This window comes from Serinus canaria, chromosome 4, assembly GCF_022539315.1.
Source record: "Serinus canaria isolate serCan28SL12 chromosome 4, serCan2020, whole genome shotgun sequence".
Lineage (NCBI taxonomy): Eukaryota > Metazoa > Chordata > Aves > Passeriformes > Fringillidae > Serinus > Serinus canaria.
Genome location: NC_066317.1, coordinates 47816343 through 47829772, shown reverse-complemented (window position 1 = coordinate 47829772; position 13430 = coordinate 47816343). Strand labels below are relative to the sequence as shown.

Sequence of the window (13430 nt, the reverse complement as noted above, 5' to 3'; positions counted from 1 at the left end):
GCTGCTTCTGCTTTGTGCCATCCTTCTGTCAGAGGTTGCTGATATACCTGTACTTGAGTAAAGCTCCCTAGCTTTATGATTTGGTGACTATTGACCAAAGATTTCAGAAATTTGTTTTAAAAATTCCACTTTTTTAGCATAATACCGCTGACAGTCTTTAGGCACAGGTGGCTTTGAAGAGGTGCGTGTTTGGGTTATTTCTCCCGTCTTTTTACATTATAGGGAACCAACGACACTAAAACACAGGGTCACAACCTTGCACCGTTTTTGTCTGACACCACCGGGCCACCGCAGCACCGGGAACTGCGGAGCGCTACGATTCCCATTTATACAGCTGATGCTCAGCACTGAGCCTCGCCAGGCTGCTATGGAAACCCAGAGCCCTGGAAATCCAGTTGGCCCTCAGCGAGCAAACACTCCCCAAACTGGGGCCGAAGCGAGCATTAATACTGTCGCTGTTGCTGTCATACACACAAGTGCCCCTGAACAGACCCCATAGAGGAGCCGAGCACCTGATGTCCGGGCTGCTGCGGCCAGCGGAGCAGGGACCAGCGGAGCAGGGACCAGCGGAGCAGGGACCAGCGTCCCGCCCACGGGCTCGCCCCGCAATCGCAGCCCCGCGCCCGCCGCGGTTCCGCCAGGCCATCCCCGCGCTGCCTCCCAGCGCCGGCCCGAGACGCCGCCAGGCGCCGTCGGGAGCATCCCAGTCACCGCCTACATTGCCCGGCAGCCCCGCGGCCCGCGGGAAGTGGCGTCCGGCCGCATCCGGGAGTGCGGCTCTGCCGGAGCGTGTTCCCTGCCCGGTGCGGCGCTTGCGGTGGGTCGCGGCCGGGCCGGGTGCGGGAGCTCGGGAGGCGGCGGCTGCGGTCGCCCGTGTTCCACAAACTGAGGCGCTTCTCTCTCCGCAGGTGCGGCCATGGCGGACTCCACGCAGAACGGGCCCATGCCAGGCGGGGCCGGCGGTGGGGCCGTGGTAAGGAGCTCCCGGGCCTGGGGGGACCGGGCCGGGCGCGGTGCTGCTCCGGCGGCGGGCGGGGGGTCCTGCTGGGGCGGCAGCGGGGCACTGCTCGCCCCGGGGCTGGCAGGGGTGGGTGAGCAGCTTTCGCTTTTCGATTGAAAGCGGTGGTGTTGGTGTGCCGCCGCTCTTGAAAATGGCTGAATTGAAAGTAATTCGGTGTGTGCTAGCACATTCAAGTGTGCTAGCATCTGTATTTCACAGAATCGTAGAATATGTTGAGTTGAAAGGGACGCACGAGATTCATCGAGTCCAACTCGTTGGCCCTGCGCAGAACACCCAGAAGTCACACTGTGTGCCTGAGAGCATTGACCAAAGGCTTGTACTCTCTCAGGCTTGGTGCAGTGACCACTTCCCTGGGGAGCCTGTTCCAGTGCCCAAACACCCTCTGGGTGGAAATCCTTTTCCTGATAATCTAATCTGGCCTTCACACAGCTTCATGCCATTTCTGTACTTACATTGTGCAAGTAAGATATAAAATCATATTATGAAGATGCCTGTAGGTTTCTGGTCATTTCCACAGAGATGCACTAGAAATATACAGGAAAAGAGGAGTCTTCAAAAGCTGGTCCAAATTTGGAAAAAAATATGAACACTATCAGAAGGAAGGAGGCTGTTGTTTTGCCTCTGATGCACATATAGCCAAAAGCATTCTGTGTTTCATTAGAGCCTTTCTGGCACTTCGGCTATATCAGGACTGAGGAGGGCAGTGGTTAGGGAAGAGAGGTGCAGAATTACTGTGAAAAGTTTTATGCTTTTTCAAGGCCAGGAATATGTAAGCCAAAACAATACCACTTTCCTTGTAATGTGGTTGTGCTAACTTTACCTGACCCTATATTTTTTCCCCCTCACTAAGAATTGTGGAGATTTAGCCCCAGGTTTGTGCACTGAATTCTAAAAGAAACCTTGAAGCAAAACTCAGGTCTAGAGACCCTACATGATAACATTTGTGAAGCTGACTGTTTAGTGAGGTAGGTTTGGATAGAAAAACTATTTTTCTAGAAGTTCTTACCACTGTGTTTGATTGTAATGTACAAAGGAACCTCTTGTTTTTGAGGAAGCTGAGCTATTTTTGATCTGGCTAGTAACATCATATGAGCCAAGTATTACAGACCAAAAAGAAGCTTTCTGCTTCAAGCTATAATTTGCTTATATTTGAGGTTAGAGAAAGACTTGAAATTTAATATGGTTGGGAAGAATGTTCATTGTATGCAAGTATTAAGATACCAACTTCTCTTTTTTTTTTTTTTTTTTCTTTTCCAATGTAGCAATTTCTCATGGCTAACAAGTTGGATACAGCAATGTGGATTTCCCGCTTGTTCACGGTTTACTGCTCAGCTTTATTTGTCCTGCCTCTTCTAGGGTATGTACTGTAATATAAATATAAATATTATATACTGAAATATTAACATTTAAAAACAAACTAGATTATCTTTGCATAGAATTGTTTTTTCATATAAGGTAAATTGCTGTTATTCAGGTTACTTAGATGCTTCTTGTCAGAATAGCTTACAGATTTTAGATTGGTTTAAAACACTTGTAGATGTGTTTGGAAAATATATTGAAAAAATGTAAAGTAGTGGTAAATGCATGTTTTTGTGTGTAAATGGAGTATTATATTGAGTTGTCTTAGGCACCTGCAGTAAAGCCAGTGTTAAACAGCTTTTGAGTTATTTTCTGGGAGTAGTGCTTATGTACAATAATATAAATAAATACTTCAGGTATTGTTCAGTTGTGATGCAATTCTCAAAGGTAGAAGACTTCTGAGCTTGGTTCACATGGTAACATCTCCTCTGATGATTTGCAGGTTGCATGAAGCAGCAAGCTTTTACCAGCGTGCCTTGCTGGCAAATGCTCTTACCAGTGCCCTCCGACTACACCAAAGGCTACCACACTTCCAGCTGAGCAGGGCATTTCTGGCTCAGGCTTTGCTGGAGGACAGCTGCCATTACCTGTTGTACTCCCTTATCTTTGTGAATTCCTACCCTGTTACAAGTATCCTTTTCTTAAGTCATGCTGATAATCTTTTTAAATATATTAAAAACATTATTCTTTTCATCACCTTTGCCATGATTTGAAAAGCTAGTTGAACTAGTTTGATATGTTTGCTATTTCTAGAACATACTCTATGGCTTATGTTGATTGATTCATATTTAGTTGAATCAGCTCTATAATTAGAGCACTGCATTCTCTGTCTACTTAGATTTTCTTTTTTAAGTTTGGTGGATTTTATGACCAGCCTCCTGTGATATTTGGAGAAGATGGTATTTCATTCATTGCCATTGCAGGGTTTATACATGTCTTCTCACTGTAGCAGACATTCATCATGAAGAGAGATAATTATTCAGTAGTAACTTTCTCAGGTAAGTTATTAAACTGATAAAGTCTTCAAAATTTGCTGCTGTGGATTTCAGAGGTGAGATGTCAGAGCTGACCTTTCTTAATGCCACATGATATATGCTTGATGTCCTACTCTTTAAATCCTTCTGGCAGAGAAGTGTCTACATTCTTGCTCTGTAAAATCAGAATGGCTGGCAACTGCATGTTCTTTGGTAAAGAAATTAATTTTGTAGCATCTTTAAACAGAAACTATGACTGTATTTCAGAGGTTTTGAGTGGTAAGCTCAGGTGTGTCTTCTGTGCAAAGAGAATGCATTTCAGTAGAAGCACACTGGTGTCTAATGGTGCGTGTTATACTTTTGCATACTTGCAGACACCCATATTTTGAAGTTAATAAAAGTGCATAGCAAAGAGGTGTAAGAAGCAGAAGGAAGAGCTATAAATATAGGTCTTAGACTTAGACATATGTTCATCCAGCATAGGTCATTCCAGCCAAACTTTTGCAAAGATCCATCAAGCTGTCACTGGTATAACATCGGGGAGAAATGAAGCATTTGCACAGCCAGTAATTTTCCTTATGGCTTGCTTCAGTGAGTATTTTTCCAGTTCTGCTGTTCTCTTTGCTTCACGCTGCCACATACACAAAGAAGGTTCTTGATGTAAGTATGATATGTATATGTTACAATGAGTACAGTTAGTATTCTCGGGGTTTATAAACAGGTTTGAGTTGCAGTTCTGGTTTGGTTTTCTTTGGCTGCATTAGAGGAATAAGAGTAATTAGAGAAAACTGTAATATTGAATCTCAGCTAATTATTTTTCTCAATAATTATTTTTCTTCAAATGCATTTCTTTGAAGGAAACACAATTTGTGGAACAATTAAAATTGAAATTTAAGACATATCTTTTTCAAGCTAAACCTCTGAATTTTATAGTTCTATTCCAGTAATAAAGTAACAAACTACAGTGTGAGACTAGCAAGCAAAATACTTGCCATTTGGACTTGCTGCTCAATGCTCTGCCTTGTGCATCTTAGTGTAACTGCAGGCTTTGGTGTTCCTAACTGGGCTGTCTTGCTACCATGGGCACTTTCTCCTAGTGGACTAACTAAGGCTAGTGGCTGTCTCTGTGCAGTTGAACCTAAAATTGGTGGGTGAGGGAATTGGAACATTTGATGCTTTCAGTTGAACCCTTTAAATTATGGAGTTCCAAGCCTGCAGTCGTTTTCCTTAGGATATTAATCTCAAAACTGATGAAGTCTTAAAATGCTGAAATGGGTGGTAAATAGCAGTTGTTTGCATTTTGCTTTCTCTCTACTAATGGAGACAGATGTAACTTTAATGTTTTCTGTAAATAATTTTTTCTTCTTTAAAGGCACGAAGTTCAAATAGTTTGCCCTTTTTGAGAAATCTCTTAGAGAAACTGAATGCTAATCAACAGAATATTCTAAAATTCATTGCTTGCAATGAAATTTTCCTGATGCCAGCTACAGTTTTTATGCTCTTCAGGTAAGAATAATAATAAATACTTAAATAATTAGAAACTTGCTACACAAGACTGCTTTCTTTTTGCAAATGAGTTCTCTGTAGCTTAGAGTACTCCATTTGTATGTTTCTGGCTGACAAAGGCCTGAACTTCAAATAAAATTTAAGCGATTCTTAGGCTTCTTAAGTTGGTGCATCTTGACATCAAAAGGCATTCACTATGATGTAACTGAGCACCAAAAAAACTTCCCTTTCTTAGTGTGGGTGATGAGTCACATGGGAGTTTTTCAGGCTTGACACTTGAATTCGCCTACATTTCTATCAGCACATTGTTCAGTAAGTTTAATTTTGGTTCGTTTAGTAGAATATTAAGATCTCCAGCTTCACTGAAAGTGAACTCTTATTTTTGACAATTAGATTCCTGAAATTTAAATGGCAAAGTTTCATTATGCAAAAAGTGTGCAAGCAGGAGTAGGTTGCATTCTCTCCTATGCTGCTTCTGAGCAGTGACCCTTTTGGGTTTTTTTATTCCGATTTTTCTTGCTGTGTTACCTGTTGGAGTCATTTTAGGGATCTTGAACATGTTGGAATCCTACTGAAGTTGTGCAGGCATAATGACCTGCCAGTCACTGAAGTTTGGGTCATTGCCTTTTAATATTTTGAGATGGAATGCAGCCTTTGTTCTATACAAGTTAGAGCATAGTAGGAACATTTGTTTTGAGTGGTCTCATAAACAGTAGAAGGGAGGCGTTACCTTCTTGGATAGGATGCATAATTTGTCTTTATCTTTTGATATATCAGCTGAACATTTCAATGCTTTAACCCTCAAGGATTGCATTCCATCTGAGACCACTTACCAGCTAACAGATACACTCTATCCAGTATCTGAAACTTTCAAGTGCTTTGAAGTTAGTACAGCTTTTTTTTTTCCTTCTCTATCTCTGTGAAGAATGTAGTGTGTGAAATACTGCTGCTTGATATGTCATCTGGTAGATACTGAAGCTTGTAAAAGGTCATATGCCAAACTTAAAAATAATTGAATTGCTAAATGCAGCTATTGTGAGATTTTGTTTTTTAAATGTTGTAGCATAATAAATTGTTTGTCAGCACTGTATAGGTTTCAAGATTTCCTCTTTCTTCCCTCCTGTAGCTTACTTTCACTTCATATTTTTCTTTTGGCTAAAGATGCTGCTAATACTTGAAGGAGTTTTACTTACTGGAACTTACTTATCATAGTGGTTAAATTCAAACAGAATTTTTCAATAATGTGTTATTTAAAGTGGCTTCAGTCACTAAAACTTAGGGCATTTCTGTGCTTCACTGTGTATGGTTTGTGTGCTACGTTTCCACTATTTCACAGCACAGCCATGTCAAACAGCGGTTTTGTGAAATACCAAAGCCTAATTTCACTGTAACTGAAATAACTGGATATTAGCTTGGCATTATAGTCTCATTATACATCTGTAATTGTCTGCAGTGTGTTCTGAGAAGTTTTGCAAAAGATGCTAGAAATATGGTCAGGATATTCAAAGTGCTGCAATTAGATTGAACAGGGTCACTAACTGGACTGCTTATGTCAGCCAGTTTCTGAGCTTACCAACAAGTGTTTTCTTGCTATGGAACATGTGTCCACCATCATTTCTGTAATTCTTTGCACACCACCAGAAATGAGGCATATAAAAATCCTTCATAAATATAAAATCAATACAAGAACAGCACTTTAACTGCTTCATTGAGCAGTTTTATTCTATGTTTCTGCATTTGTAAGTGTATAGTTACGTACTTTTGCTTGTCAGATCTAGATTTTCTGATCCAATGTGACCCAAATCTTAACTTGTTTTTGAGCCCAAGTAGTTTACTTGCTCTTCTTAAAAATTCTTTCTTAAAAATTCCTGGGTTTGGTGTTCTGTTTTGGTTTTTTTGTTTGTCACTAGTAAGCTCTACTGAACTATTCTCTTTCAGTGGACAAGGGAGTCTGCTGCAGCCATTCATTTACTATAGGTTTCTTACGTTACGCTACTCTTCTCGGCGAAATCCCTACTGTCGGTAAGTGCTAAATTGATTTTGGGAGTTCGTGTTTAACTGCATAGTGCTTAGACATTCATTAGACATCCTAAAATGAATACAGAACTCACAATACTCTGCCTGCAAATGGCAGTTGTAGAATGTGAAATACACCTGGATGCTAAATAGAACACTGGCTTGTTAAAGGTTAGATTTATTTCATGTAAGTGATCAGAAAAGTACCATCATTCTTGAATAGGACCTTTCAGTACATGCTTGTGTAATTAAAACTAGACTTTGGGAATAGAAAATCTTTCTTATCAGAGAGATATCCTTATTTTTAGATTCTAGGTACATCTGAGGCTGAGCCCAAGTATGAATAGGCACTTAAAAGCTTCTGTAATAAAAAGAGATAAAAAATTCTGTGGAGGATCTTAAACATGTTCTTTAGTTAAATTAATAAATAAAGTTAATTGTATTTTAAATAGAACCTTACTGATTTTGACAGTTGGTCAAGCCAACATTATTGCTTTAGACTTTGAAATCATAAATATTCCTATGAGTGTTTTCTCAGCTGAGTGCTTTTTAGAAGTTTTCTTATGAGCATTGCATAGCATAAGATTTTGTGAACAGACTTTCCAGTCTACTTGATCAGAAAATGGCTTGCTAGAGTGCCTAGAAAGTGGCTTTGACTGCCATGGTATGCAAAGACAGGTGTGAGAATCATTAGCTTAATTGTCTTCTATTCTCTATTTTTGTAAGAAATCTGTTGTTCCATCCTACTACATATATTTATTTTTAACAACACCAACAATATCTATGAAGTTGCTTTCCTACTTTGGTATCTAAAAATACTTTAAGCTGTACAATACTAAAATTGACATTCAGTAGAACTAGTTTATCCAAAATGTTCTGCTGGCATTTTTGTAGTTTTAAGGGAAATTGGTGATGAGAGTTTTATTTCTCATTTCTGTCTTCTAATAGTTGCTTTTACAGTGCAGGGTTCTTGCATATTGCCAAGAAGTAGCACAAATACAATAGCCTCCCAACTCCTTACACTATTTGTGATAAAGCATTATTCCTTTTTCTCTTTTTTATAGTACTTGTGTAGCCTTTATGGTCTTTCTTTGTTTTTTCTTTTGTTTTTTTGCTTGAGGGTGGAGTTTTTCTGCTGTCTCTAGCTCAGTAACTTACAGCTGAGGATAGAGTTAGTTAAAATGTTAATGCTTAAAATCAAGAATTCTGAAGCTCTTGGAAGCAGTACTGAGTTGGTCTTAAAATGTGTATGTGAGTGTGATATTGAAAAAAGAAGTTAATGAAAAAGATATATGTGGATAATATTTCTGATAAATACTGTAGGATTTTAAAACTGTCTTTAAATCTGATTTTTCAGGACTCTCTTCACCGAGCTCAGGATTGTTGTTGAACACTTAATAACGAAGCCCTCGTGCCCTGTTTTTGTGAGAAGACTATGCCTCAGTGGCATTTCCTTTATAAGCAGATTGGCACCAACTGTTGCATAGCCAAATTCAGGCACTCATGTTTTGTGAACATTATGAGCAGCTGGCACTTCTGCTGATGATTGGAAATTCCTGGTTTTACACTGATTTCACTCCAGGCTGTATAAAAATACATAAATGCTTTTCTTGGAGATAGTATGAAATTTAGCATATCAAAAACAAATAATAGAAACTTAAATTAACCGTGCTGTATTGTTAATTGATGAAAAAAAGTAGCTTCATCCTACCTAAAACATGCCCTGTCATACAAGTTTGTTGTTTTGTTTTGTTTTTTTAAATCAAGGATTGTTTGAGATTGATTGAAAGTTATGATAAGAGATCTCTGCTCACTAGGTTTATGTTAGTTGGAGCTATAGCTACTTTAGGATGTCTCCAGTGGGTAGCAGTTGATACATATACCTATGCAGTACACTTTGGACAGTATTCTTCTGCTTACTAAATGTATCTGTAGAACTGTTTTGTCCAAATTGCTATACTCAGTGGGGAAATACGGCTCACTTTGAAGTTAACACAAGGGATTAAAATCTATCAAGCTGACAGAGATAACACTCCTTTCTGAAGGAGAGGCTATTTTTATTAATAATACTTTAAAAGAAGTATCCCATGTTTCTACCTTGTGACATAATCTTATGTTCACTGTTGGAAGAAATACCAAGACTGATCACAGAAAACTCTGCGGTTTTCTCGTCATAGCAAGTTGTTTTACCAAGCCAAACTGCTGGCCTGTAGGATTTTAAGACTAAGATGCAATGCTTAAACTTCTAACCATGTCTCAAATGAACTAATCAATGTTAATGAAGTAACTTTTGCAGAGTCATTGCAGATTTGATCTTGTGTCCACAAATGTGAGACTGCAGTAATTCAAACATGTTAGCTTTTTAGAAAATTAATCTGTTGGTAGCTCTGTATAAATTGTTATTCCAGTTTCTGAGACCCTCCTTGTTATGAAAAATTTGCATAAAGAATTATGCACCTGTTTAGGCAGCTTCTGAAACAAATGGGTGTAGGATTTCTTGGCATAAATCCATCTGATGACTGATCTGAAGCCAGTGTCATGACTACAGGAGTGAATGTTAAATTAAGTGCATAAATTAATTACACTGATTATGCATTCACCCAGCAGCTGAAGGGTAGGTCATGGAAAAATAATCCTGTGTGAACACAACTTCTTTCCAGAAATTCAAGGCAAAATATTTGCCGAATTTTCTGTAGTTAGTGTTAGTATTCTAATTGCTTAAAGGCTTTCACTGGCCTTCTGTAAAATTCTATGGCACTCAACTATTCTTCCATGGTCAGAGAAACCTTATGAGAAAACAGTTTCAAAAACAGTCTTGAAGCAAAGTATTTTCCTGTAACTATTGAGTTAACTTGTTTGTGATATGGATATCATTCTGACTTTCCAGTTGTATTAGTTTTTAGATCAGAGCCATGTATTTAGAAACTTACTTCATTTTTTTTGCTCAACCTCTTGGTACTGATGAACCAGTTGGTAATTGAATATGATATTCTTTGACTACTTGTCTTGCTCTCTGAACGTGATTAGCTATTAATAGAATACTTGCACACTGCAGAAGCAACTGCATGCAGTTAATGCTCTACAGCTGCTAAAGACTTGCAATGAGATTGATTATGTGTATATCCTGTAATTTGAGGATTTGATAAAAACTTAAAATTTCTACTGCAATAAAAGGAGTGTTAAATGTAACTCGCTAGGCTCTTCAGGCTCATTTTCTCTTTTAACACAACTTACTGATGCTTGAACCTGGAAGTTGAGCAGAATGCTGTCCTGTGTGTATGTGTGCATGTTCTTACATTCCCACTGCTGCTTCTGAATTGGGATATAATGTCTTGTGCATTTCTAAATTACTTTATAGGGAATTTTCGCCTTCTGAAGTGCAAAAATTCATGACTTTTCCTTCAAATTCTAACCCAAGAATAAGCACTGCAACAATGGTATTTAATCAGAGAAAAATCCAGACCTATTTATTACCGTTTCAGTTTCTCAGCATGATTCTAGACCCTCTGTCATGTTGCATGACGTGTTTTTTGAATGGTGACATCATATTCTCTTTAGCTGTTGGCACCACTGCGATGTAAAAATGAATTTGGTCATCTAAGCTGATCTCCCATCCTGGGAGTGGAAGGCAAATAAATCTGTAATTACAGTAAGCAAAATAACATGTTACCTCTGAGCAAATTTTTGTGGTCTGACTGCTGTTATGGGTGAATTCTACTGTTCCCTAATTGTATGATGGTACTAAATTAGAGAGGAGTCTAAACTGGATCCATTGTAATGCAGCTGTAACTGAAGGATGCTGAGTAGAGATGCAACTCATTGAATGCAGGAGAAGGATTAAAAGCAGTAAGTGAATGACAATGCTGTGAGTAAAGAGTTGGAAGACAGTGCTGTGAAGTAGAACTTAGATTAACTTAATTAATCTCTTTCTGTTAAGTCTTGAAAATGGACCAAAAGGAGGAAATTCCATAAAAGGAATTTGATTTGGTTTTGCTAGTAGCATATTCTTAGCTTTGCTTGAAAAATGAGCAGCTTGTGGCTTGGTAAGACTTACCTCTCTTACGTGCCGAGAAAACAGGGAACAATGTTGTAAGAATAATGTTCAAACCAAATAAATAGGGCAACTGACCTGTTCTCTGCATCAACTTTGATTTTACTGTAGCCTTTCAGCTGCCTGAGTGATAACATCAACTTCCCTCAATGCTGGCAAAAATATTCTGTCCTTGTGGCTGCTTCCTCACCACAGTTTGTGACTGTTTCTATTCTAATGATTAAATTAAGTGTAAAATGCTGGTAGTATCCTGACAGCTTGAGGGGTTTTTTTGGTGAAGAGCTGTATGTTCATGCTGCTATGCTGTTCACAGCTAGCTGTGATACAGAGGCTGTGATTGTAGAGAAAGTTTGCAACTGACCATAAAGTGCCTGCCAATCCCAAAATGAAGCAGAAGAGTTTTTGTATTACTGAAAGGTTTCCTACCAAATGTGATAACTGTTTCTACTGGTGTAAATCATACTGCTCGTTGCTTTTTGTTGTCTTAGCTTTCGTATGTTGTGTGTTGCACAGATTCTGTGGGTAGACCCTTGCTCTGTACAAGCTTTCTGTAGAAGTGATGCTCCAGCTTAACACTTGCCTGTTTTCATCTGTAGATAAAGTATCAGGAGCTATTAGGTAGCTGCATTGGAGTAGCCATTGGGTAGCTCCATTGGAGTAGCTAATGCCAGTTGGGATTTCTTACACACAAAGTAACTCATCAATACATCTATCCTCTCCTTTATTGCCTTTTGATTTTATGCATATATTGTCATTGCAGTGCTGTCAGTTTTATGTTTTGCTCCTTTCTTTCATGGGTGTGGAAGAAGTTCTTTCACTTCTTTTAAGTGGAGCTATATCTGTGAATGTTGTAAGGATTTAAATAAAAATTCTTATAATTATGAGCCACTATTTCTTCCAACAGTTTTGGAGCTGCTAACTATGTATGTGATTGTACTGTCCAAACAAATAACATAGCCAATTATTTTGTACAGTCTGTTAGACCCTTTTACCATTAGGTACCTGTATTGCAACATTTGCTGTACAGATGCCATGTTTAAGGAAGTTCTTACCCATTTTAAAAACAGGAATGGAGACATGGAAGGAAAGAGCACTTGCTTGATGTAAGAGTTCTGGCAAAGCAGGAAATAGAAAAGAGTTGGACAAGTGCCCAGATGAAACTGATTTGTTTCTGCTCTACATTTAACTTGTTAGTCCTGCTCCTAAAATTATTGTAATTGTGGTCTTAAATACTTTAAAAAGTACTGTACCTTACCTTGCTCAGATAAAAAGTGCTGTACTTTACAGTGCTCTGATTAAGGGTAAAGAAGATAGCGTGCTAGAACAACACGTTCTTTTAAAGTCAAAATTGATTTTCACGTGCAATGCTAGGTGTGGCCCTTGTATCATTATCTCTGACAAAAAAATAATGCAGCAGAGTAAGATCCCAAACCCTTAATGTGCTAGATGGTAGTAGGGTATGCTAATCTGTTTTAATTGTCTATAATTTTTAATTGCTGTCGTACACCTACTTGTGATTAAACTATATGTACACTGAAATTGGTTAGTGTATCTTTGTATTGTAACTTCTGTAGTGCTATAATTTTCTTAAAGTTGCAGGAACAGTCAGGCCTTGCTGTTTTAAATCACCTTTTAAGGACAGAACCTTAGGCAATTCTTTATTCCAAAGATGCAAAGATATCAGTATGGATAGTGTAATAGAATTTAATCTTGAATGTGGATTCAAAAATATTTTTCATAAAATCTCAGCATTACTTTTTAACTTCTTTGCAGAAGCTAGCTCGGTGATAATGGCAGATGTTGTGCAGGTAAGGGAGTTTCATTGCTTAGTTCTGTGGCATCCAGATGGTATAAACTTTTAAAATTAATTGAAAAATTCATCTTTTACTTGTATTCAAGGACTGAGGCACAAAATGCTAATGTAAGGGCTCAGAGGGGAAATATAGTTCTCCTGCATATTCGAGAAAATGTGAAGCCCTTTCAAGAAAATCTAATAAACATAATAATCGCAGGCTGCTGACACTAAGGAAAAAGCACCTCATTCGCTCTTTCTTTTATGCAGCGATTTACTGGTCCCTACTGATTTTCAAATTGGATCACTGCAGTAAATTATCCATACCAGTACCTGTGAAAGAAAGCACTGGGATCCATATTTGTTCAGTGCTGTGCTTAAATCGGTAAGAATGATAAATTTGATGGTATGAAATTGGAAATACCAAGGGCTTCTCTCAGTGAATGAGCAAGTAGTTCCATTTGTAATTTATTGTGACCCTTTTTCACTGTATGTGCTTTGTATGTCAAATATTTATTTTGAAACAAATTAAATCGTTTTCTGTATTGATACCTATTGTTTTGTTGATGTTCTTGAAATCAAATTGTGTATTTCTTCTGGATTTTAACTATTACCAGTGTGTGTTCCAAAACAGCACTTACTTAAGTTCAAATCTCTGAGTGAGTATGAGTTACTGACCAACAGCTTTGTGTTAAGTGTTCCAGGTGCTTG

At 38.5% G+C, this 13430-nt stretch overlaps 1 protein-coding gene across 2 annotated transcripts; it reads left to right on the top strand.

Annotated features, from left to right (window-relative positions):
- The first annotated feature begins 697 nt into the window (after window positions 1–697).
- Window positions 698–13268, top strand: TMEM33 (transmembrane protein 33). 2 transcript variants are annotated; one of them, XM_030239116.2, is made up of 8 exons: window positions 698–803; window positions 909–973; window positions 2284–2378; window positions 2823–3010; window positions 3947–4014; window positions 4727–4860; window positions 6799–6882; window positions 8234–13268. In XM_030239116.2, exons 2-8 carry the CDS (start codon window positions 917–919, stop codon window positions 8361–8363), a joined length of 756 nt encoding a protein of 251 aa, XP_030094976.1. In that variant the 5' UTR covers window positions 698–803; window positions 909–916; the 3' UTR covers window positions 8364–13268. The 2 variants fall into 2 exon arrangements, with proteins under 2 accessions (XP_030094976.1, XP_030094975.1); XM_030239115.2 differs by having other exon boundaries at window positions 699–817.
- The last annotated feature ends 162 nt before the right edge of the window (window positions 13269–13430 follow it).

Excerpts from the sequence above, each read along its gene's own strand:
- TMEM33 (XM_030239116.2), top strand. The coding sequence starts at position 917 with ATGGCGGACTCCACGCAGAACGGGCCCATGCCAGGCGGGGCCGGCGGT. Across the intron at positions 974-2,283 it reads GGGCCGGCGGTGGGGCCGTG|CAATTTCTCATGGCTAACAA; the intron begins GTAAGGAGCTCC and ends TTTCCAATGTAG. Across the intron at positions 6,883-8,233 it reads CGGCGAAATCCCTACTGTCG|GACTCTCTTCACCGAGCTCA; the intron begins GTAAGTGCTAAA and ends CTGATTTTTCAG.